We start from the raw sequence: 22719 nt of genomic DNA, 5'->3' as shown, positions 1-22719 counted from the left end.
ATCTAATTTATCACTGTGCCACAGCATTTGCAGTCAAATAATCCTGATTCAGATAGATATGAAGGGGAACCTGTGGGGTCAGCTCTTAATGAACATCAGTAACTTCTGGTTGTCCTTAGCCGAGGGAGATGGGGAAAATTGAAAATCAGCTGGGATCCCTTCCGTTGAGACCTGGTGCTTATTGTGTCACCTAACCTGTGGTGTATCAGCCAAGGATGGCCTGTCCTACAATCACATCATTTTCTGACTCCCTATATTTGCTTCCCTTAAAAAATGAACAGTAATGCAATTTTCCTGGTTTATTTAATTGATTATTTGGCTTGATAATACTGTGCAGTCAGAATGTCAGAAGAAAAGCTTTAAAGTCTGCATGTTGACCTTTAAGTCTGTTCTTTAGAAAAAATTTGAACTTTCTCCCTGATGGTTTTAATTCATTGATGCATCTTAATGGAAAATTGATTTTTTTTCCCTCTCCCTAAAGATCACATTTACATATAAAAATTGGAAAATGGTATTTTAAGAAAAGATTTGCTAACAAAATGGAAATTATGTATTTGATGTATGCTCTGGGTTTGAGGATTTGAAATAATGTCATTAAGGAAAGGCTCTTGATAATGCTGTGTCTTTTCCTCTCCCTAAAGTCTTCCTAAAGGAAGTGAGAGATGATTACTAAACATTACCTACTCTTGTTTAACAGAAATCCAACATGATAAGGTGTGGCCTCTATCCTTAATTTTTGAAACTAGTAGGGCTGAAAGGGCTTATCCTCTGTTCTCTATCAACAAACAAAGCCCAGAAACCAAGAAAGAAAAAGCCCTCAACATCCTTCTCTTTTCTTACTGCACATGGACTCGTAGGGTACATCTCACAAAGCCTAGAGCAAGCCTGGCAAAATGCTGTTCTGCTGGAAGAGCATCAGTACAGAGTCAGTACCAAAATGCCACTAAGGGAGCTGTTAATTTGAAAAAAATAATGAAAAAATATTTCTTTCTAATCTGGATGGCATGAGGCAGATTTGGTTTGTAGTGCTCAGTTCTGTCAGGCAAGACTGGAATAAGCTGGTGGTGGCCATAGCAGTTGCAGGAAGCTCATGCAAAGGTTGAGACAGTCAATTCTTTTCTCCGAAGTCCTTTGGTGCAAACTGGGGCAGCTCCTCTCTTCTTCCTCTCCTTATCTCTGCTTTTGCATCAGTTGTGGCTGCCCCATTCCTGGAATTGTTCAAGGACAAATTGGATGGGGCTCTGAGCAACCTGGGATAGTGGAAAGGTGTCCCTGCCCACAGCAGGAGTGTTGGAATGAGATGGTCTTTAAGGTCCCTTCCAACCCAAACTGTTTAATGATTTTATGATTAGACAAGCCAGTTTCCTTCTGATCTTGGCCCAGAACCACGCCAGGGCCTCTCTGGATCCTCCTCTCTTAACCCCTTATCTCTGATACAAAATATGTTCTTATGATGGAGTAATTCTAAACAAAACATTCTGACAGATGTACGTGGGGTGTGGAAAGAACAGATTATGAGGAGAGAGGAAATTTGGGAGCTGCATGACTTCTATAAGTAGGTAGAAAATGTGAAGCTGGGGTAGCAGAAGTATTGTTGGGGCTGGGGACAACACAATGAGTACAAAGAGGTGCCTCTGAGGAATGTAACAGTGTAGATTTGACCTTCATGGTGAGTCAAGTTCTCTTGCCTGCAGCAATGAACATAAACACACACATGCCTGTATTATCATCTCTCTCTATCTCTCTCTCTCTCTCTCTCTCTCTATCTCCATCCGTCTGTCCCTCCGTCCGTCCGTCCAGCCAGCCAGCCAGCCAGCCATCTAACATATTTGTTCACAGGGAGGCAAAAACACATTGGAAAGAGGTCACAATGAATATTTGCCAGAACTCTTCATGCTGTATGTTCCCCAAGACCACTTCTACCCCAGTATTTACGAGAAATTGGGCAATTGGTGATGAGTAACAGGCTGCCTGCAGGAGGCAGGAGGGAGGACCTCCCATTCAGAATTATTCATATGTGCTAAATACCACCTGAATCTTCAGGCCTTTTTTTCCCAGTTGCTCCAGTTGTTCCTTGTGTTGGTTTCACCAAGATCTTAGTTTTTCAATTAAATAAAATGCTTTTGGAGAAATTTAAAGGCAAATGTGTTTGTGATTTGGTAAAATTAGTCAAAGATGAAAAACTTGCTACAAGTATGATTTTTGGAAAGCAGCTGGTAAAATGAGTTTTGACTCTTGACAATAACATTTTTATCAGTAATACATGATGAAAATATTTCATAGTGTGCTTTTTTATAAAAAATTGTTTCAAAAAGTAATACATTTGTAAATAAAAAAAAATGCTTTTTTTCCTGAATAGTGTTGGACAAAAACTGAAAAATACAAGTCCATCCACATCTATCACCTTGTCCCCCCCTTGGATTTTAACATTTTTGAAATGCATTTTAACCTGTCTTCCAAAACTTTGTGTGTTTGTACCAGTGTCTGTGTGCACTCCTATGTTCATCCATGGATGTGTAAATGCCCAACATTTTGACCAACTGGACTTCTGAGGGATGTGCCTTTGTCAGCAGATACACTGACAGTGCCTGAACTCAGAGCTTGAGACAGGGTCTTTGGTTTGGATGGCTGGTGATTTTTGTCTGTTAAACTTAACCAACTGTGAAGATTTTATTTCAGCAAGTTGGATTTATTTTTTCCTGCCTGGAAAAGATACGAACTGTTCTACTTGTCAAACAACTTTCTAATTAGTCCTGCTATATGTCAAGGTGATATCATTATTTTCCTTTGCTTCTGAATGGCCTTGAAGACATGATTTGAAGTACATTGTTTGTCATAGACTCAGAATGTTCTAGGCAATACAGAGCATTGCCAGATTAAGAGTTTCCCCAGGAGCCCAAAGTATTATCATATACACTTCTTGGAAACACAAATAAACCAGGATTATTTCCCATCCCCTGCACTTGCGTATGCAAAAACTCTGGTGGAGTCTTGAAATTCTTACAGGATTTATTTATAAGTGCATGTAGAGGCAGAACAAGGGGGAATGGTTTAAAACTGAGAGAGAGAAGGGTTAGATTGGATATTAGGAAGAAATTCTTCCCTGTGAGGGTGGGCAGGCCCTGGCACAGGTTACCCACAGAAGCTGTGACTGCACCCTCCCAGGGAAGTGTCCAAGGCCACGTTGGATGGGGCTCTTGAGCAACCTGGGATAGTGTCCCTGCCCATGGCAGGGGGTTGGAATAAGATGATCTTTAAAGTCCCTTTCAATCCAAACCATTCTATGATTCTATGAAATAAAACAGGACCATATTTCTCTGGACCTAAAAAGTGCTCTTTATGCCACAAGAGCATTATGTGTATAAATTGGAGTCCTTACCTTGTAAAACTAAGAATCTGGGGTAAATACACTCGGGCACAAATGGTATGTTCTTCAAGGACGCTGGTTGGGTTACTCCCAGTTTGTCTTTGCTGCAGACCTGTCCTGATCGCTGTCTGCAGGACACTCCTCAGAGATGGACTCTTACAGGCCCCACCAGGTTAAAGTCTCACTGTCACAGCTTTTAAAATTTGGGGTTGCCCCTCTCCTTGCTCGTGGTGCAGCTGCCTGTAGGTGGGGCTGCTGTTCCACCGACAGATGTGAACAGATGTGCTGGAGATGCAGCCTCTGTCTGCTCAGCTGCAACGACCATCTCCTTCAGCAACTTAAGCACTGCGAAGTGACCATAGTTTTAAAATATTTTATTAAATGTCTCAAAAAACATAAACATCATATTAACAGTTTTATGGCTGAGGTTCACGTAATTTGTGATTTAATAATTTTATCTGATTTGAGAGCTCAAAAGGTTACGGCTTAACATTAGAAACTTTTTAATTAAGATTTATAACAGTAAGTTGTCTCATAGCTAACAAGAAAACAGAAATAGCAGATAGAACTGTAGAAACTTTGGACAGTGGGAGAGTACATATTTTACTATAAACTGGGATCTGCCAAGATTATGTAAGGACGAGAAACCTGTTGTAAGTGGTTTCATGTTAACCTGAAAAAAACAATTTCATTTAGAGTTGGCTTTTATGCAATAGAGAAAAGTGGGGTAGTACATCTTTAATTATTTCCCAAATATGCTTTTTTTGTTGGATTTTAATTCTCATAAGTCTATACTACCTTCATACCAATATTTAGCACCATGTAATGGGATATTCACCAGTTGGCTTCTGGGGAATGTACAGTATGTTGTTTATTCTGTGCTAGAATAAAGGGTCCAATTGTACTGAAAGTTCATTCTTGCCTTCAGCAGTAGGATGTCAGTGCTGAAAGAGCAACAGCATGCTTTTGACCATGAAGCTGTAGCTTATTTACAAACAAAAGGATGCCCCCCTCCCTCTTTTCCCAGTTGCTTATTCATGGTAATGAATTGGTTAACAGTACTACAGGTCAGGTTTCCTTTATGCTGGAAACTGGGCTATGCTTTAATCACTTTGTCCTAAATTGAAGTGGAACAGTGCACACCAAACGAGCACAGCCTTGCATTTCAGTATGAGCTCCACAACTTACCATCTCTGTATGTTGTCTGGTGCTGAAATTTGCAGCTATAAACACAGGTATAAATAATCATGTTTTCTTACAAACAAATTTCTTGAGGAGGTGGGATATGGACCAACAACCTGTAATAGACCAGTAGGTCTGTTACCTTGCATCTCTACCAAGAAACAACTGCATTTTCTTAATAAAGTTGTTGGAATAGAAGAGTGTGGAGGGGTGAGAAATTTTATTATTTTGGTAACAGACATGCTGGAAGTTGGTTGTCAGTTAAAAGGCAGTTTAAACAGGGATTAATTTCAGGGATTTGCTGTGGGGTTTTTTCGTTATCGCAATTTAATTAAAAAAAAAAGGTACTTGTTAATTTCAAGCTTCTGCCCATTGCTGCTTGACAGTGAAATGGTATTCAGTGTTTCACTGCCTTGGCACAGCAGGTCCCAGCTGTAGCCTACAGACCAGTGTGTGTGCAGAGTATTAACAAAACATGAGCACATTGGGTTCTGCAGCGCTCTGTGTGATTTCTGCAGCTTCTGACACTGTGAGAGAGCGGAACCACTGCAAGTTCACAGGGTACAAGTAAATAATCCCACTCTACTGCCTTGTGGCAGAGTTTTCTTTTGTGACTGCCAGCATTGCTCTTTATGCTGCCTGTAGGTAGCTGGGCAAAGCAGAGAGGAGCCTTTTAGTTTGGATGTTCTACTACAAGAAACTGAACTGGTACCAAAATGCTGATAGATCTCTCTCTTTCCCACTCCTTGGGGTAGAGTCCTTGGAGTCTGACAGCTCATAGTTCTCTGACCCCTTGCAGAGGTGGATGTTCTGTGCCTAGCAATGCTCTCCTATTCCTCTCTCCTCCCCACAGCACTGACCAGCCTACCAATGGAAAAACCACCAACTAACAAGGCCTGAGACCTGCTCACAAGTGTTAAAGCCTCCAGCCTCCAGCCATGAGCACTATACCCTCCTGAGTTGTGTTAATCTGCGCATGGTCACCACAGGATGTCTGATTTGACTTAGTAACAGCTGTATTTGGCTTTTCTTTTGTCAAAAGCTTGTGAGTGTACATGAAAGTGCAAGAGAGACTAGAGAAGGAAAGAAGTGTCTGTCACTTGGTGCTTTAGGTATTTTCCCCAGAGCATGCACAAATCCACTGAGGAGCACAGAGTAAACCATCAAAGGTAAGTCACTGCTTGGGGTGAGACCAAGTTCTTGTGCCAGGCCCAGCTCTCTGTGATGACAGTCACAACTGGCACCCAAAGGCCATCGCCACACGCCACTGAGGTTTTCTGAAATACTTCTGTGGTTCCATCACCTGGAAGCATCTCAAGCCACAAGAAAATGGATTAGAGATTCATGTTTCCCTGCATATTATGTCTGTGTTAGACAAGCTAACAGCTTGATCCACCCCAGGCAAGGCCAGAGCTCTGGAGCCAGCTGCTGGCAGTGCTGTGTGGGCTGTCAAAGGTCTCCAGAAGAGCAAACATCATCTGCAACAGCTGTGTTTTTCCAACACCCTGAGCAGCTCCTGCTGTTTTTTCAGTACTAGATCTGCTGTGGCTGTTACCCTAAGTAAAATGCTGAAGAGCCCTAAGATATCACACCAACGTTGTTCTGAGTGAAACCTGAAGCATCTTTTTGCGTGTCCAGAAAACAGGTCTCGATGTGCTCAGGTGAGCAAAGATACACCTGAGACTTGGAACAATACAACCTGTGCAAACAGCTGTGAATGCCTATAGGGATATTTTGAGGAATGCATGGCATGGCTAGGGAAGGGAAGGTGGGACACTTGGCACTTTGTAGAGCTGACTGATGTAGGTGTAGCAGCTCTGCACCTTTGACTTTTCCATGAGACCCAAGTTTCTGTCTGTCAGAAGATTTATGATACCCTGCACCCTTGCTTCTGTTTGCACATCAGGCAGGCACTTGGAAAAGACTTTTAGGATACGAGTTAAAACTTATTTCCTAATTTTTGAATGGAGGTTTGTTTCAAAGTCACCTACAGTTTCAGCTTGCTTTGTTTTTTGGCCTTTCAGATGAGAAGACTGTAAGGTGCCTGAGGACTTGATTATGTAGTTGAGGGAATTCAGCCTTTCAGGAGGAATCCCTACAGCAACCTGCCTCAGCCCCATCAAGGTAGTGAAGTATAAAGCCACTAACCTTCACTTACACTGCTATGGCAGCACTGGAGATGAAATGTCTGGTCCCCAACACCTGAACCCACAGGTTTCCCAGGCAGTGACACCTTGCACAGAATTCCCTGCAGCTTTCTGCAGCTGGAAAACACACAGCTAAAAACTAGCACCAGTTTCCTTTCAAAAGCACATTTTCCAAGCAAGAGTTTAAGAAATTTGCATCTTTGCAAACTGGTTGCTTGATCTAATTAATCATAGATCAGATGTAATGTGTGAAGAACACAGAGATCTGTGGTAGGCAATGCCAGAGCTCTGCCTTTCTGGACACCATTGTTTCTTGACCAGGTTCTGCTGCAGTCATCCCTTGGGAATTGCTTGAAATTAGACCTGTGGGGAAGATTAATTCCTTGCACCTTTAGAAAGACTTCTGAACTACCTTGAAGGCCTAGGATAAAAATATACTGTCATCATAACTCACTCTTGCCTTCCCTGCCAAAAACAAGTATAATTTTTGAAGAATGACAACTTTGTAAATACTCTGCTATTCTCAGCTTGCAAAAGAGCAACTGTGCCACTTTGTTGTGATGTAGCATTAGTTTTTCACACAGCCAGCATGACACAAGACTAGAGAAACTGGGTGCTGCATTGTTTCAAAAACCAGCTGCTTTGAAGTCTGATAATCTCAGAGTGGTTATTCAGTGTTAGCTGAATAAAAAATACCTCAGTATTAGACTTGACTCTGAAAATCTGACAGCAAGATAAATTTGCTGCTGTTGCACTAAGGCTGTTGTTGCAACAGGTATTTTAAGAAAGCTCGCTCTCTCTGCCCCCACAGGAATTCATACTTCATTATGTGCCATGAGCATTAGGAAGTTCCTTGGGTTCCTTTTTAGGACTCTTCAAAGTGCATGACTGTTAACACAGAGGAGTCATAGAATCACAGGGTCATTTAGGTTGGGCCTTTAGATCATTGAGTCCCAAAAGTCAGCTTACTCTCAACAAAAACAAGCTGCAGACCTTTTAATGCCTACTGACAGGAGTGGCAGGAGAACTGGCCCGATGGTGCTTCCTCCATGCATGTCCTTACACTTTCTTTGCCAGTGGAAGTGATCAATTGTAAAGTGATTTAGCTGTAATGAAAGCATGAAGCACAGGTTGGTATTGATTTACAGGGAGAGAGGATTTCTGCAGACAAATCCAAAGGGGAAAAAAAGACCTAGTCCTCAAAAATAATAGAGTTTCTGAATTCTTCTTCAATCTTGTAGGAAGTCTTCTCTTCATCCTCAGAGTTCATACAGCATTTTTCAAGATCCCAAAAATGTTCTGAGCAAATGTGATAAATGAAAGACGAGGATTTTTTAATAGACTGAAACCTTAACCAGAGAGAAAGAGAGACCTCTCTGTAAGAAAGCAGCTTGTGAGTGGAGTTACCACACGTGAATGAATTCTATGGGTCTTCAGTTATGGCTTGAAAGCATCAGTCCTCAGTAGCAGTGTAAGACAAGATCTGAAAACTGTTCACTGGCCTAGTGTAACTCATCTTTTTCCCCCTCTAAGTTTTGAAAAACTGAAAAGGTCAAATCTTGCTTTTTCAATAAGGTACCGTTTCAATGAATGAGAATGAAGAAACAGCCTCTTTAGGCAGACCTCTTACAGGTTAATTTCCTTGGCTGGGTATTCTCTGATGCCATCCTTTTCTGCCAAGGTTATATACTTGAAATTTGCCTCTTTTGAGGCAGAAGATGGGATTAAGATAGCCTAGGTAGTGGTGCATGGGAAGATAATGACTTCGGTTAATCCTTACTCTTGCACATCAAACTCTAGATGAAGGGTTCCAGCTTGACCTGTTCCTAAAGCTTCAGTTATGGCTTTAAAAATTGGTCTGGTCCTATGGAAGAAAGACCACCATGTATTAAAGCATTAGTTAAATTAAAAAGGTGAACATATAACAGTGCACAATAAATGCCAGCTGCTGTTGGAGGAGTGGATTTTTCTGCTACTGTCAGACCCCGATGCCCACAGTCGCTGATTAGAGGAGATGGAGGTCCTTCTGGAAGAGGCTGGTTGCTGATGGATGGCTTCAGTGCCGGAGGGTGCTGGATGCCCTGAAGTAGGAAAGGAACTTGTAGCAGAGGCTCACCACAAAGTACCAGATGTTCCGAGCCATCTGTGACCTGGCGATGAAGATGCGCCAGATGATCACAAGGAGGGTGGTGTTGAACGCGTATCGGATGTTCCTCAGCCTGGGAAAGACAAAGAGGCACCTTATGGAGAAAGACATAAACAGCAAGAACTTACCAGCTTGCCTCACTTCCTGCAGGTAATTTTGGAGGAAATCCTACTTACAACTTTTTTCCTCTCCTGTCTTAGTGAAGATACTGTGCCAAAGATGGCCCTGCCATCTTGCCAAGGACTGAAGTGAAGTCAGAGTATAGGGAATAGCTAATGGGATAGGTGGAATACGTGTACTGGAGTTCTCTATTTTTCTGTGTACTCTCATTTAAACCAGAATAAAGTCATATTGAGAGGTTTTTATTTATGACAGGCTGTGTCCATTATCTTCTGCTTTGGTTTGTTATATTAGCTGTTTTTCACTTTGCAGGATTGGTGCCAGGCTAGAGGACCTTTACAGGAGCTGGTGAATAAGATTCTCTTATTTGGATGAAACCTTAGCTTTAGTATTGTGAAATTACTCAATAATCATAAATGGCCTTCGCTTTTGCAGTACTTTGGCACTGGGATTGTTTTTTGGGAGAAGGAGCAGTTTACTGCCTCTATTTCAATGGCATCATTGACTTTTTAAGATGCTGATAATTGTGTCCTCTTTGTGTAGAGCAAAAGCTTCTGCAGTTCTCCAATTCTCACTTTCCCAGTGCTTAACCAATGGGAAAAAACCTTCATACCTAAAGTCCTTGAGACTGGTGCAATTTTTGTAAGAATCCCTGTTTTTTTTTTTTTTTTTTTTAGGTAAACTTTATCACTGCACTACACCACTCTGCCTGTTTGGACTATGAGGCAGTGAGCAGTCTGTTACTGAGGTTCTTACAAATCTTCAGAAAATGATCCACAAATGATGATCCTGTTTAGGATTCCTGGCTATGGCAAACTATTCTATTATTCTATGTTTGTAAATACTGGCAAACTGCTGCCTAAGAAATAAGCTATTCAGCTTCACATGATTCAAGAATAATAATTACTGCAATGTAACTAGAATTATTTTCCTCAAATGCCATTCAGGGCAGCCAGGAGGTGCCATCCTTGTCACTGGGTAGGACTTACTTCCGTAAATGTTGCTTTGCTGCTGGAATTCCAGCCATGTCCTCATTTAGCAAGTACTTCTTAGTCCCTATGCAGTAGCTCTCAATGTATTCTGACCAGTGCAGCCCACGAACATCAAAGTTGTATAACTGGGATTTAAAGACAAAGAGCAAAAATTAAACACCAGAGTTCAAAACAAGTTCTCTTTAAACATCAATTCTTCATTGACCTCTGCTGCTGACAAGGCCCTCTCTCTGAAATTCTCCAAGTCACCAAGTTTTCAAGAAGACATGGGCACTGGATTCCATGGCTATCGATTAATGTCTTACTCAGATAGGAATTTGGGCAAAGCAAGCAGAAATGTAGTGTTAGCTGGCAGAAAATAAAGATGTTTATCTTTCAGGTGGCAATTTTCCCATAAATACATGTATCACTACACATAAACACACAAAGTCATGGAAGAAAAATGGCATTCCACTCAATATGAAAACCTCCATGTGGTTTTTATGTGTCAGTAGAATTATGTGTAAATAAATCAACTGGTGATTGAGTCAACAGGTGCCTCTGCATCAGTGTTACTTTCTGCTGTGCTGCATTCTTTCTCAGCAGCTAAATCAATGAAAGTCAAGGTAACAGGTCACTCTGGTGTTTGGCATAAAACCAAATCTCATTGCAGAGCTTAATTTCAGATGCTTATCCTGGACAAATTGTTAGCAAACTCTGGGCAGTTGTCTGTCTATTCGAGCAAAAAAGGGTTTTGTAAAGAGGAAGAGGTTTTCACAGAATCACAGAATGGGTTGGGTTCAAAGGGACCTTTAAAGATCATCTAGTTCCAGTCTCCTCAAGCACAACCAGGTCCTATCCTACTATTAGGTTCCCTCTACACCTGCTGTAGTGCCACTGCCCTGAGAAATCAGAATTTGCTTCATGCACTCCCTCTGCAGACTAGGGAAGAAAACTGGATTCTGCTACTTGGAGTGTCTGCAAAAATTTCATGATGTGAGTGAGTGAAAGCAGTTGATGTGAATGCCTAAGTACCTCTTTGCAAAGAGATGATGACCGAAGGTGCTTCAAAGCTTATCACAAATCTACTCTTCCAGTTACAATCTCATTTTTACAGAGTAGTACATCAAACATATAAAGACTACAACAGAGCTTGACATACTGAAAATTAATTGCTCTTTGGGGACTTGAATAAAACAGGAACTTTTTTCATATTGTTCAAGGTAATACACTGTGTTCATTAAATTTCCTTAGGCAGTGCCCTCAAAAGTGATGTGGATGAAAGTGTCAAAGTCTTTCAAGTCATTTCCATCTGGATCACCCACCACAGCTGCTGTGTTAACTGGAGAGACTTCAGTGATTGGCCTATCTCACAAAAAAGAGTATCAGCTCAGAAGAAAACATTTTCCTGTAATAAATGACAAGTCCTTGATAAGTTATTTAATAAAATGAGGAAATAAATTATTTCAGGTTAAAGTAAATTCCAGTCAACTGGATGTCACTCAAAAGCTCAACAATACACCAAAAATAACTGCTGCAGATGAACAGAACTGGAGACCAGCAATCCATATTCAGGACTTACTTACCTTTTTGTCCTCTGTGTTAAGCTGACTCATTAACATATTCATATTATCTGAAGACCAAGTCCAGGACTGGGTGGAGAAATACTCCAGGAGTGTCATAGACTTGTGCAGTCGATTGAAAATTTTCATCATTCTGAAACAAAGGAGGAGGGTCAGAGGTGAACAGGAAGCCTGACCTTGTGCAGAGCTGTTGCTTGGTTCTGTCAGTGTTTCCAGCTGAATAACCATGGCAGTTCCTCAGCAGCACTGCATTGGTGCTCACTAGGCTGAGAACATGCTCAGCAAGTCTGAATGGCTCCAGCTGAGGTCTAGAGCCTAATGCTGCCCAGCTTTTGTTGTTGTTGGTTGAAACACAGGTGCAAATATGTATTTTCCACTGATGTCTGACTTACTGGTCTGAACTAGGGTTGGAAATGGAAAGGGCTGAATCCTGAAACAAGGGTTGGAAGCCACATCTACCTCATGTACCATGTGTGGAGCCATCTGGACTGGGATGAAGCCTGCACAGTAGATTGCAAAACCACAAGAGTGTATTGCTTGCCTCCTGAGGTGGATGCTTCTCCTTTCACCACACAAACTCTCTTCTGTTCTCAAGCTTGAGCTGTCTGCTGAAACAAGGCTCTGACTTTTGGAATTAGCTCCAGTACAGAAGTGACTACATCTGCAGTATGGACAAGCTCAACTTCAGTTTTCAGATATAATCAGAGAATCACAGAATGGTTTGGGTTGGAAGGGACTTTAAAGATCATCTCATTCCACCCCCTGCCATGGGCAGGGGCACCTTCCACTAGACCAGATTGCTCAGAGCCCCATCCAACCTGGCCTTGGACACTTCCAGGGTTGGGGCAGCCACAGCTTCTCTGGGTAACCTGTACCGGTGTCTTACCACCTCATAGTAAAAAATTTTCTTCTTCTAATATCTAACCTAAATCTACTTTCAGTTCAAACCCATTACCTATCATCCTATGATTACACTCCATGATAGAGTCCCCCCCCATCTTTCCTATTGGCCCCCTTTAGGTGCTGGAAAGCTGCTTCTTGTGTCCAGGCTGAAAAGTCCTGGCTCTCTCAACCTGTCTTCACAGGAAAGGTGCTCCAGCCCTCTGATCATCTTTATGGCCCTCCTCTGGACTCACTCCAACACATCTTTCTTGTCTTGCTTCAGGGGCACAACAGCTTAACAGGGACCCTGAAAACATAGGTTCAGGTCTCTCATGTGTCTTGGCCTTTTCTTATTATTCATTTTTTATATAAAAGTGGATGACAGTAATGCTGTCCTATTGCAGCATTATTTTACAGCTTTCCTAATGGTCGTGAGTACAAAAAGCCTCTGGCTGTTGCTTTGAAGAGTGATGTACAGTGCTTGGTCAATTTTGAGAGAACACCCTGTTCCCTCAGACTGGATAAGGGTGAGAGAAGGCATTAAAGGGCTGATTTCTGTGGAAAACAGAGCTGTTTTCATGAGAACCTTTGAGCTGCCCAGAGGGTAACACAGTTGCTGTGACAAATACAAGGTGGCAGTCTGGGGGACAATGGTGCCAGGCTGGCCTGTCCCCACGCAGACGGCACTGCCACCATGATAAGCACTGAGAACTGCACAGAGAGACACAATGAGTCCATTAGTTCAGAGGAGAGCTGTGCAGCCTTCCCAAGGCCATCTGAAAGAGCTCTACAACCTCACACAGGCACTCAGAATTAAAGTGCCTTTCATTTCAGAAGCAAAGGAACCCTCATTCTCAGCAATTAGGTACACATTGATTGAATGCACTTTATCTAAACTACTCTAAAACCATTTCAGGTTAATCTTCCTGATTGTGCCTGTGTAAGCAAGTACTATGGGGCAAAGCTTTGAGAATATTTCACTACCTTTTAGGAACTTGGGAAACATAGGCTACAAAGGTCTGAAGTTGCCCCTCAAAGTGGCTCCCCAAAAGTCATAAATAGCTTTAAAGCACTTAGCACTAATGGAATCTACCACAAAAAAAAAAAAAGAGAATCAACAGTGTGCTCCTGCTCATGCTGTGAAAACAGGCTGTCCCCATGGCCCGCTGTCCATGTGAGCAGAGTAAGCTCTGACTGTAGATCTAACCAAAGCAACATCTCTAGGTGGCTAAAAGTAAGGGTCAAAAAGAGAAAAGAAGCATCTGAAGAGGTAACTATGAAAAGTGTTTCATGTTAGCAGGTGGAGCTCAAATGTTGTGATTCAATATATGAATCGATTCCAATACTGACTAATGCAGATGAAGGAAATGTCTACTAAAAATGCCAACCCAGCAGAAACATTTTTCTGCAGCCTCTGTGAGAGGTGATGGCAAAGGTTTCTGACAGAGAAGTCTCCACTGTGAAGGAACTGAGAGGAATAAAGCAAGTATTAGCTGTCACTATAGCCTTAAAAAGTTACACTTCAGAAATGCATCTTGTCTTCTAGAAAAATGTTTACAGCAATGATTTCTTTATTTTCTCCCCTACAGTGCCTTGCAAGAGCAGATTCTCAGGTGTGACAGATTGTCCCAAGAGACTGCTTATGATATAAACCACATTATGCTCCAAGTCATGAGTGGATGTGCAGCACTCACAGCAAGCCATTTAGGGCAGTTTTATTTGACATCTGGCAATTTATGTGAAATGAGGTTACACCTAAAATAAGCTTCTCAAGAGAGGCAGTATACAGCAGTCTAAAAATAAAGGAGATGACTCCTGTACCTATCCATTGGCAGACAGGAATACTGCATGTGACAACTACAGGAGGAACTGCAGCTCAGTTCCTCTGAAATACTCTGTAATTCAAATTAGCGAAGGTCATTGGCTGGTCCTGAATATACAGTAGGCCTTACAAAATCATAACCAGCTCCCAGACAACTTTTCCATATGATAACCCATCACTTTACAAGGAGTATGGATACAGTAGAGATCTGAAGCCTGAGTCTTGGTTCTGGAAAAAAAAATCTCTCCTTTCTGCTTGCCAATCTGGCACAGGGTTATGGGGAGAATTCCAGAAACTGCCATGAAGATGGCTTGTACTTCAATGGATGGGAGTGACAAATGGGAAGAGAGGGAAGCCTAGGTGTTTTGTTTGAAGCAGACAGAAAAACTAAAGGGAAATTTTAAAGCAGGTTCAGTGACTCAGTCAACTGTTTGGGTTCTTTTTATTATTTGATGCAGCTTATTGCCCTTAGACCATAAAGGTTTGATATTTAGTTAGCTGGGAAAAGAATAAAGAATGAGCTGCTTCTATGCTTTCTACCACATTGCACCAATGCCTGGATGAGCTTAAGTAGAGCATAAAAAGAAAAGGGGAATTATATTAAAAAAAAGAAAAGAAAAAGACTTGGTAAACTCACAACTTCATTGCTGGGCCATGTTTGCTCAGGTTACAAATCTCAGAGTTCAGATCATGCTGAGGTCTGTTTGACATTTAAGTACAGTGTTGTGGGCAATGTCCATTGGTTACTTATGCAAATCAACTTTATGAAAAGAAATGTCAATTGTAATGGCGGTGCCAAGATCTTACTGCTGCCCATTTCAACAGAGCTTGGAGATCCCAACCTATTCCTGCTCATTTTTAGCTTACCTCTGTTTCTAGGGTAATGCTTGCCTCCTGGATAACTGGAAGTCTTTTTATGGACTGACTCCCCTCCATAGCAGGACATCAGGGGGAAATTCAAGCAATAGACCAGTCAGGGAATTCCCTGCAAAGAGCTGAATCCAGCTTCCTAACTAGCAGAGGAGCACAAGAGCAGCTGACATCCACACAGTGCTGGCATGCTGTTCTCATGCTGCACAATAAATTCTCCTCTGTGGTGGCAGGGACTAAAGGAGGATAATGTCTGGAGTTATGTTACTTACACAAGGATTCCTTGCACAGGGGACATGGATATCACTGTTCCTCCGACCCGTAACTCTGCCAAGGCTCAAATACCACCTGTAATGGTAAGCTGCCCTCCTAAATACAATTCAGAATTTAATCATTTTCAGAAACAACTGCTTCTCAGATTTCGGGGTGCTGGAAACTGCTAATTATGCATCTGACTTACAGGGAAAAAAATGTATTAGCTGGGATGTTCTAAACCTTGCTAGTCCCAAGTCCTTATGCAAGGCCATGACAGAGAGGGATAATCACATTGGGAAGTTGCAGTGGTGAAGAACTGGCTGTACAGAGGACAGTCCTGCCTTGGAAATGTCTGAAGCACGTAAAACTGTGTTTAAAAGTTATGTTGTTTCCCAGCTAGTGGAAAGGGTGGGAGCCATAGACTGTGCTTAGCCACTGTCATGCATTTGCTTTCTTTTTCTCAGGGCAAGGAGATGGGAAGACAATCAAGGGCTCCAGGCTAAGGCAGCCAGTTGTCATCACAGGTTAGAGATCTGCTCTCCACAACTGTGGCAGGAGTGCAGGAGGCTGAAGGCATCGTTCCTTACCTGGGCTTCCTCCCCGTGAGCCTCATGTACAGGTCGTAGAGAATGGCCGGTGCCTTGTGGCTGACCGTGATCCAGTACTGGTTTATCAAGTAGCTGGATGTCATGATAGCATTGGGTGCTCGGAAGGCCTGCTCCAGAGGGTTCCTTTTGAATGTGGACAAGACATGCTGCCCTGCAAGGGAACAGGCATTTAACTCAGGATCACTCAATTCCAGTTGGGCACAACTACAGCTGCATGAAATACAGACCAAGTTACTGAGCTTAACACCTTCAGCCCACAGTCCTCTGAACTATGTAACCAGGGCTTGGGCAAGATCATCTCATTGTCCCTTCTGCCATGAAAACCACTGACTCCACCTACTGCCTGTTTGAAACACAATCCCACTCTGGATAAAAACCTCCTTATCAAAACACCAAAATGTAAAGGAGGAAAACCAGGCAGTTGTAGCCTGAACTGTTTCAAGGAACTGCAGTTCTGCTTTCACCCACAGCAGATGTAAAAGAAATTGGTAGGTGTGACAGGAAGCTCAACATGAGCCAACAGTGTGCCCAGGTGGCCAAGAAGGCCAATGGGATCCTGTCCTGTCTCAAAAATAGCGTGACCAGCAGGACCAGGGAAGTGATCCTTCCCCTGTACTCTGCGTTGGTGAGGCCACACCTTGAGTACTGTGTTCAGTTCTGGGCCCCTCAGTTCAGAAAGGATATTGAGATGCTGGAGCGAGTCCAGAGAAGAGCAACAAGGCTGGGGAAGGGACTGGAGCACAAGTGCTGTGGGGAGAGGCTGAGGGAGCTGGGGTTGTTTAGCCTGGAGAAGAGGAGGCTGAGAGGTGACCTCAGTACTGTCTAGAACTACCTGAAGGGAAGTTCTAGCCAGGTGGGGGCTGGTCTCTTCTCCCAGGCACTCAGCAATAGAACAAGGGGGCACGGGCTTAAGCTCTGCCAGGGGAAATTTAAGTTGGATATCAGAAAAAAATTCTTTACAGAGAGAGTAATCAGGCATTGGAATGGGCTGCCCAGAGAGGTGGTGGATTCACCATCCCTAGAGATTTTTAAACGCAGACTGGACGTGGTGCTGAGTGCCATGATCTAGTAAATGGACTGGAGTTGGACCAAGGGTTGGACTCGATGATCTTGGAGGTCTTTTCCAACCCAATCGATTCTATGATTCTATAATTCTATGAACATTTCTTCATATCTGTGATCTGCTAGTAGAAAACAAAAATGACATTTAATTTCTAATCAGATTTTTCAAAGGGGCTGATGTCTGTGTTAGTCTGAGTCAGGGACAGATCCCTTACATACACAGAGTGCTGCCTCTCAGAAGCCTTCATTATATCCTTTCAAACCACATCTGACCAACAACAAATACCTCAGCCCATTTTCAAAAGAGCTCTGGATGCTCTAAGGCAGCAAATTGTCCTGTACTCTTAACTCAGAAACAATTGACAGGGTGATAATCTTCCATTCCCTTTGCATGTTAAGGCACAAAATATGTTTGGTCTGATTTTGAGCTCCTGCAATGGCACAGTGCCACAACGTGTGCCTATCTGGGGCATTTGCATATTGCAGAGGCTTAATAGAACTGCAGTAGTTGAATATAGGACTATCATCCTCGAGACTGATAAACAGATGGTGCTCCTATTCCTGAGCACCACTGAGCTCAAGAAAGAAGAATATGTGGACTTTTTTCACTTTTTAAAAAATTGATTTGGGAGTTAATGACATCAATCTGTGCTCATATTATAGTTTAGGCTCTAAGCTTATGTTACAAATAGAATCAGATGAGAATTTGCAAGTCCCAAGAAACACCCAGATCATCCTCAGATAAGCAGATTTCAATCATAACATTCAGGCAGGACTCTCATGTGTCTGTGGTCAGCTGATTACTGCACTTCAAGCAGTGACTTTTGCTGTACTTCTTCTAAGTAGTAGCAACCAAGGGAGACTTGTTAGCCACTTAGATGCTATGCTGAGACACCAAAGACTTTTAAAGTAGTGCAATTTAATTTTAGTGCGTTCATTGATTTTGTATCTTGTACACTGCAAGTTTAATAGCTGAATACTGGTTTCCTGGAACTCATCTTGCATCTAAACAGCTAAAACTCACTGCCATCCCTTCTGTTCCATGTGGCCATACTGCAGCAATGTGGTTATCTTGTGGTCATCTTGTGGGCTGTGGTAGAGAAATCCTCCCCTTTGCAGCATGTTCTTACAAAATGGCAAGGATTAGCAAAAACCTCCTGTTTAAAGTTTCCCATGCAGATGGCAGGCAGGGCTTGCTGCAGTGGTTTTCCTGAAGGTTTGGAAAGGTGATTACTCCTGGCAGAGGGGTGGTGATAAGCTGTTTGGAATGGGCTGCTGGGAAGAAAGGCACTGTTCTGGCCCAGCTCTTGGCAGTCTGTCTCTGTCCAAACACTGCAAGAGGAGTTATACCTTGACAAAGTTACAGCTGGCTTAAACAGAAAGAGATCTGTTCCCAGTTTGGAGCAGGCTCTGTATCTGTGCCCATCCAAGTAGCTCATGGGTCAGGAGGCAGTCCCATAAACTCTGCTGTTTCTCCCCTTTAGGAAGCTTCTCCAAGAGGCACTTTACATCCCAGGTTATCTATACATTCTCATTAGCTTATCAATATTTAAATTCATTTAGTTTCATTTGGTCAGGTTATTTCCTAAGGGAAACCCATCAGCTTAACTGGGAACCACTCATACTTTTTAAATGGTGATGGTTTTGATAATGTCTGCAGAATATATTTATAGCTGTTTATTCAAATTCTGATGTTAACATACTGCAGAGGATGTAGTTTTCAGCTGTAAACTGGTTGAGAAGGTTTCTCTTTGGAACCATGTTAAAGACATTACTTTTCTCTTTGTATTTTTTCTATCTTTGGCCAGGAAAGCAAGAAAGAGCTAATCAGCACATGGAAAACACAGTCCTTATCAGTTCAGATCATCAGCCATACACTAAGTTCACACAAATCAGCAACACCCTGGTCATCTTGGCTACTTAAGGCTTGTAGCAGAAAATGTATCTGTAGTAAAGGAGCTAGAGTACTATGCTGTGATAGAGTTTGGTGTGAGAAGCACATATGCCAAGAGCAGATGAGATACCTGCTGAGAAATCAGGAAAAATTCTGGAAGTCAGGACTGAAAGTGGTTTTGTTCTGAGATGCACAAAAGTCATCAGTGAGACCAACCTGAAAGACATGCTGGGAGGAAGTTGGAAAAACACTGGCATTGTGTAACTCGGAACAGTTAATGCTATGGGAGTTTTCTTTGTGAACCTCTCTTGCCCTGGCTTGCACTGATTCAGCACAATTGCTCTGCCTCCAAACTTCTGGAAAGGTTTCAACTCAGCAAGTCTCTTATGCTTCAACAGTTTGTTTTGGAGAGAAAGAATCAGATGGCTGAGAAAACCCCAAACCAGGAACATGTCACCTCTAGGAGCTACTGAAACAACTTAGTGGGTCGGTGCTCTTTCCCCTTCAACCACAGCACAAAAATGCAGCTCCAAGGCAGATTTTGAAGCGAGAGAATCAGACAGCAGTCTTGCCTGGGTAGACCATCAAGGATAAACTGAAATGAAGTTTTCCCACACCAAACACCATTTTACAGCCTGCTTTAAGGTTTACTTTTGAGGACGAATTGTAATATGTACTTCACAAGGTCAGACGAACAAGACATACATTGCAGCAAAGCAGAATATACTTCTTCAGATTAATATTTAGTTGTCTGACCACATTTTTGTAACAGCAGGGAAAATAACAAGAAAGTAAGGAAAAAATCTCAAGGCACAGCATTATTTGGAAAAGAAATAAATCAGTTAAGGTTCCTTTAACGTTAGCTTTTGTCTGTGTCTGGAGAGCTCTAGGAAAAACTGGGTTGCAATGGATATTTAGGCATGAGCTCTTTTCTAGATCTCCTTCTCTCCCTCCACGCTCATCACCTTTGTACTCAAAATGTTGCTGGCCCAGTCACTTCTGTTCCCCACCCTGGGTATGCTCAGCCTGATCCAGTTTCAATTCCTCTGTTTGATCTTTCTCTCCTTTCCTCCCCTCCCCTTGAAAAATCCCTACCTTGTTGTGTTCACCTGTCAGTCCTACAGCTGATCCTGGTGTAGGTCTCCCTATCCAGGTAGCCCAGAATCTCCCCTCTGAGAATCCCATGTCAGATTTGCCCTAAAACATTCAATCCCTTGCCAGGTGACTCCCATTCCCCACCAGTCCCATGCCAGGTGAGTCCTATATCCCATCCTGGTCTCTCGGAAGCTTTCACTCTCTCTCATGACCCTCCACCTAGACGATCAATCAGAGACCCTGTGCCAGTCTGACTTCCCAGACTCCATGAACAGATTCTCTTTCCCTCTGCTGATTATGTGCCTCCTGTATATTTGGATCAAACAGTTTTTCACATTGAGTTAAAACTAAAAAATCTGAAAAACCAGTGGAGGTTGTCGGGTTCTAGGAATTTAGAGATGAACAAAATCCCATCACTAAGAACAACAAGGCCTGTTGATGTTCAACCATGCTGATTAGCTGCCTCTGGCTCCAAGACAGAGATGGATTTTAAGATGAATGTTATCAATTCATGTTGAAACCCTTTGTTTTCTTCCCCCCATGTAAATCCTTGTTAGAGAAAATATTAACTAATTGTGCAAGCTAGCCAAAACTTGTATAATCCCCTAGTTAACATATGTTACCATAATCCATCCTCCTTGTTAACATATCCTAGCCCCAAGTCCTTTAAATTGTGGTCGAATGTTCAATAAAGAATTCCAGTTTTGTCCCTGTAACTGGGATCGTGTAGTTTTTTTGACCTTCACAAGAGGTGGAGACCTGGCCTCAAGTATTTCAACCTGAAAGGCTGACAGAGCTCAACACAACTGGAAACAGGCTTTTAAAAGAAGGTGACAATTCCAGTAGCACATGTTGCTCCACTGGGAAGGAGGGAACTGGTGGGTGAAGTTTGGTCCTTCTGGGACCTAGGAACTGGAACTAGGGCCTAGACTACTCAATGGTAACTATATTTAAGAGGTGATGGCTCTGAAAGGCCTGTTGGAAGTGCATGCCATGAGACTGGCTGCCCAGAAGCCAGAAAGAGGGAGTGGGCACAGAAAGTGATATGAATGGGTTGATAAAAGTTTCTCTCATATACAAAGAAGATTTTAGAATTATGTCTGTTGACCAAAAAGAAATTGGTAGGAAACTGAACAGAGAACTCAAGACTGGATAGGTGCAGCCAGAACATCCTGATACAGTAAATCTTTCCCCAACTCATTTCTTAAACCATGCAACATCTTTAAAGACAAAATTTTGCACTTGAGTACTCTATCCTAATTCGCTGCAGGACACTGTTCTAAGGAAAACTGTGGCTACAACACGTGATAGAAAAAGCTCCACAGTGTCACCCAAAGAGAAAAAAATCAGTCCCATCACACAGCTGACCTGCTTGTGGAAGCTTGTGCTGCCCCCAGATGATTTCATTGCTAAATTCACAGTTATTAGCAGAGATACAGAATAAGAGCAATTATAATGCACTAATACAGTGCTGTTTTCACCAGTAAATTTACACTGACAATGGGTTAAGAAATGCAAACCTCAGGTAGCAGTGCTATGGTGTCTGTTGCTGAGGTAGCAGCCTATGAAGAGCTTTGCATTCACTCCTGTGAAAAAGCCACAAAAAATCTGCAACTAACCACAAGATTTTATCTCTCATAAAAAAAATAAATTGCCAGGAACTTGGTGTGATGTTCTTAGTACTCAAGGCAGTTGCTAAAACCTCTTACCTGCTAGACCACTTGATCAAGTACCACGGTTAAGACATTTGTTCTGTCAATGCAATTATAGTCTGATTCTCTGCTTACTTAGTTTGCCACATAAATAATGCAAGCACAAAAGCAAAGCAAAGGCTGAGAAGTGGAACACCACAGTGGTGATTTTCAGCCTCCTGTATTTAAAGCACAAAGATACAAATGAATGCATAACAGAAAGCAAATCATGCTTGCACTTCTGTACTGTCTGTCTGTAGTATTTCACAGTACACAGCTGAGCCAAATTCTGTTGCTTGGCTTCAACAGGAGTTTTCCATTATAAGGGTGTCAGGATTTGTCTCCCTTTCTTTTCCCCCTGCCTTGGAAGTACATCCACTTGAAGTAAAGTCAGGCATGAAAACAATTTGATCTTTTTTACTGACAAAATTCATGATCAAAAGGCAAACTATTCTTGAAGCACAACTGTCATCTCAAAGTTTGCCTTCTGAAGCGTACACCAGTTATTTCTGTTCAGAATTTTCTGCACAGAAAGAGGAAGTAAGACCACTTCACTTCCATAATGCCACAGAATCGTAGAATGGTTTGGGTTGGAAAGGACCTTAAAGATCATCTTTTCCCACCCCCCTGCCATGGGCAGGGACACCTTCCACCAGACCAGGTTGATCCAGGTCCCATCCAACTTGGCCTTGAACACTTCCAGGAATGGGACATCCAAAGCTTCTCTGGGCAACCTGTACCAGTGCTAATAATATACAACTTTTCATTCACTATCAATGTTCTAACAAGGACGGGGAGTAACGGGTACAAATTGGAAGAGGGGAAATTTAGGTTAGAAATTAGGAAGAAATTCCCTGTGAGGGTGGGGAGGCCCTGGCACAGGTTTCCCAGAGAATCTGTGGCTGCCCCATTCCTGGAAGTGTCCAAGGCCAGGCTGGATGGGGCTCTGAGCAACCTGGGCTAGTGGAAGGTGTCCCTGCCCATGGCAGGGTGTGGAACAAGATGATCTTCCAACGCTCAACAT

At 42.5% G+C, this 22719-nt stretch overlaps 1 protein-coding gene across 2 annotated transcripts in view; it reads right to left on the bottom strand.

Annotated features, from left to right (window-relative positions):
- Positions 1 to 3724: 3724 nt before the first annotated feature.
- Positions 3725 to 22719, bottom strand: part of FAR2 (fatty acyl-CoA reductase 2) — a 141428-nt gene continuing 122433 nt past the window's right edge. For both annotated transcript variants that reach the window (XM_071551455.1, XM_071551456.1), the window contains exons 9-12: positions 15933 to 16104; positions 11520 to 11649; positions 9952 to 10079; positions 3725 to 8915 (exon numbers count right to left, since the gene is read on the bottom strand). In XM_071551455.1, the coding sequence (XP_071407556.1) occupies positions 8753 to 8915; positions 9952 to 10079; positions 11520 to 11649; positions 15933 to 16104 (593 nt within the window). In that variant the 3' untranslated portion in view covers positions 3725 to 8752. The remainder of the gene's footprint in view (positions 8916 to 9951; positions 10080 to 11519; positions 11650 to 15932; positions 16105 to 22719) is intronic.

The sequence above is a fragment of the Pithys albifrons genome, chromosome 3 (genome assembly GCF_047495875.1).
Source record: "Pithys albifrons albifrons isolate INPA30051 chromosome 3, PitAlb_v1, whole genome shotgun sequence".
In the NCBI taxonomy this organism is placed as follows: Eukaryota; Metazoa; Chordata; class Aves; order Passeriformes; family Thamnophilidae; genus Pithys; species Pithys albifrons.
This window is presented reverse-complemented; position numbering and strand designations above follow the sequence as displayed.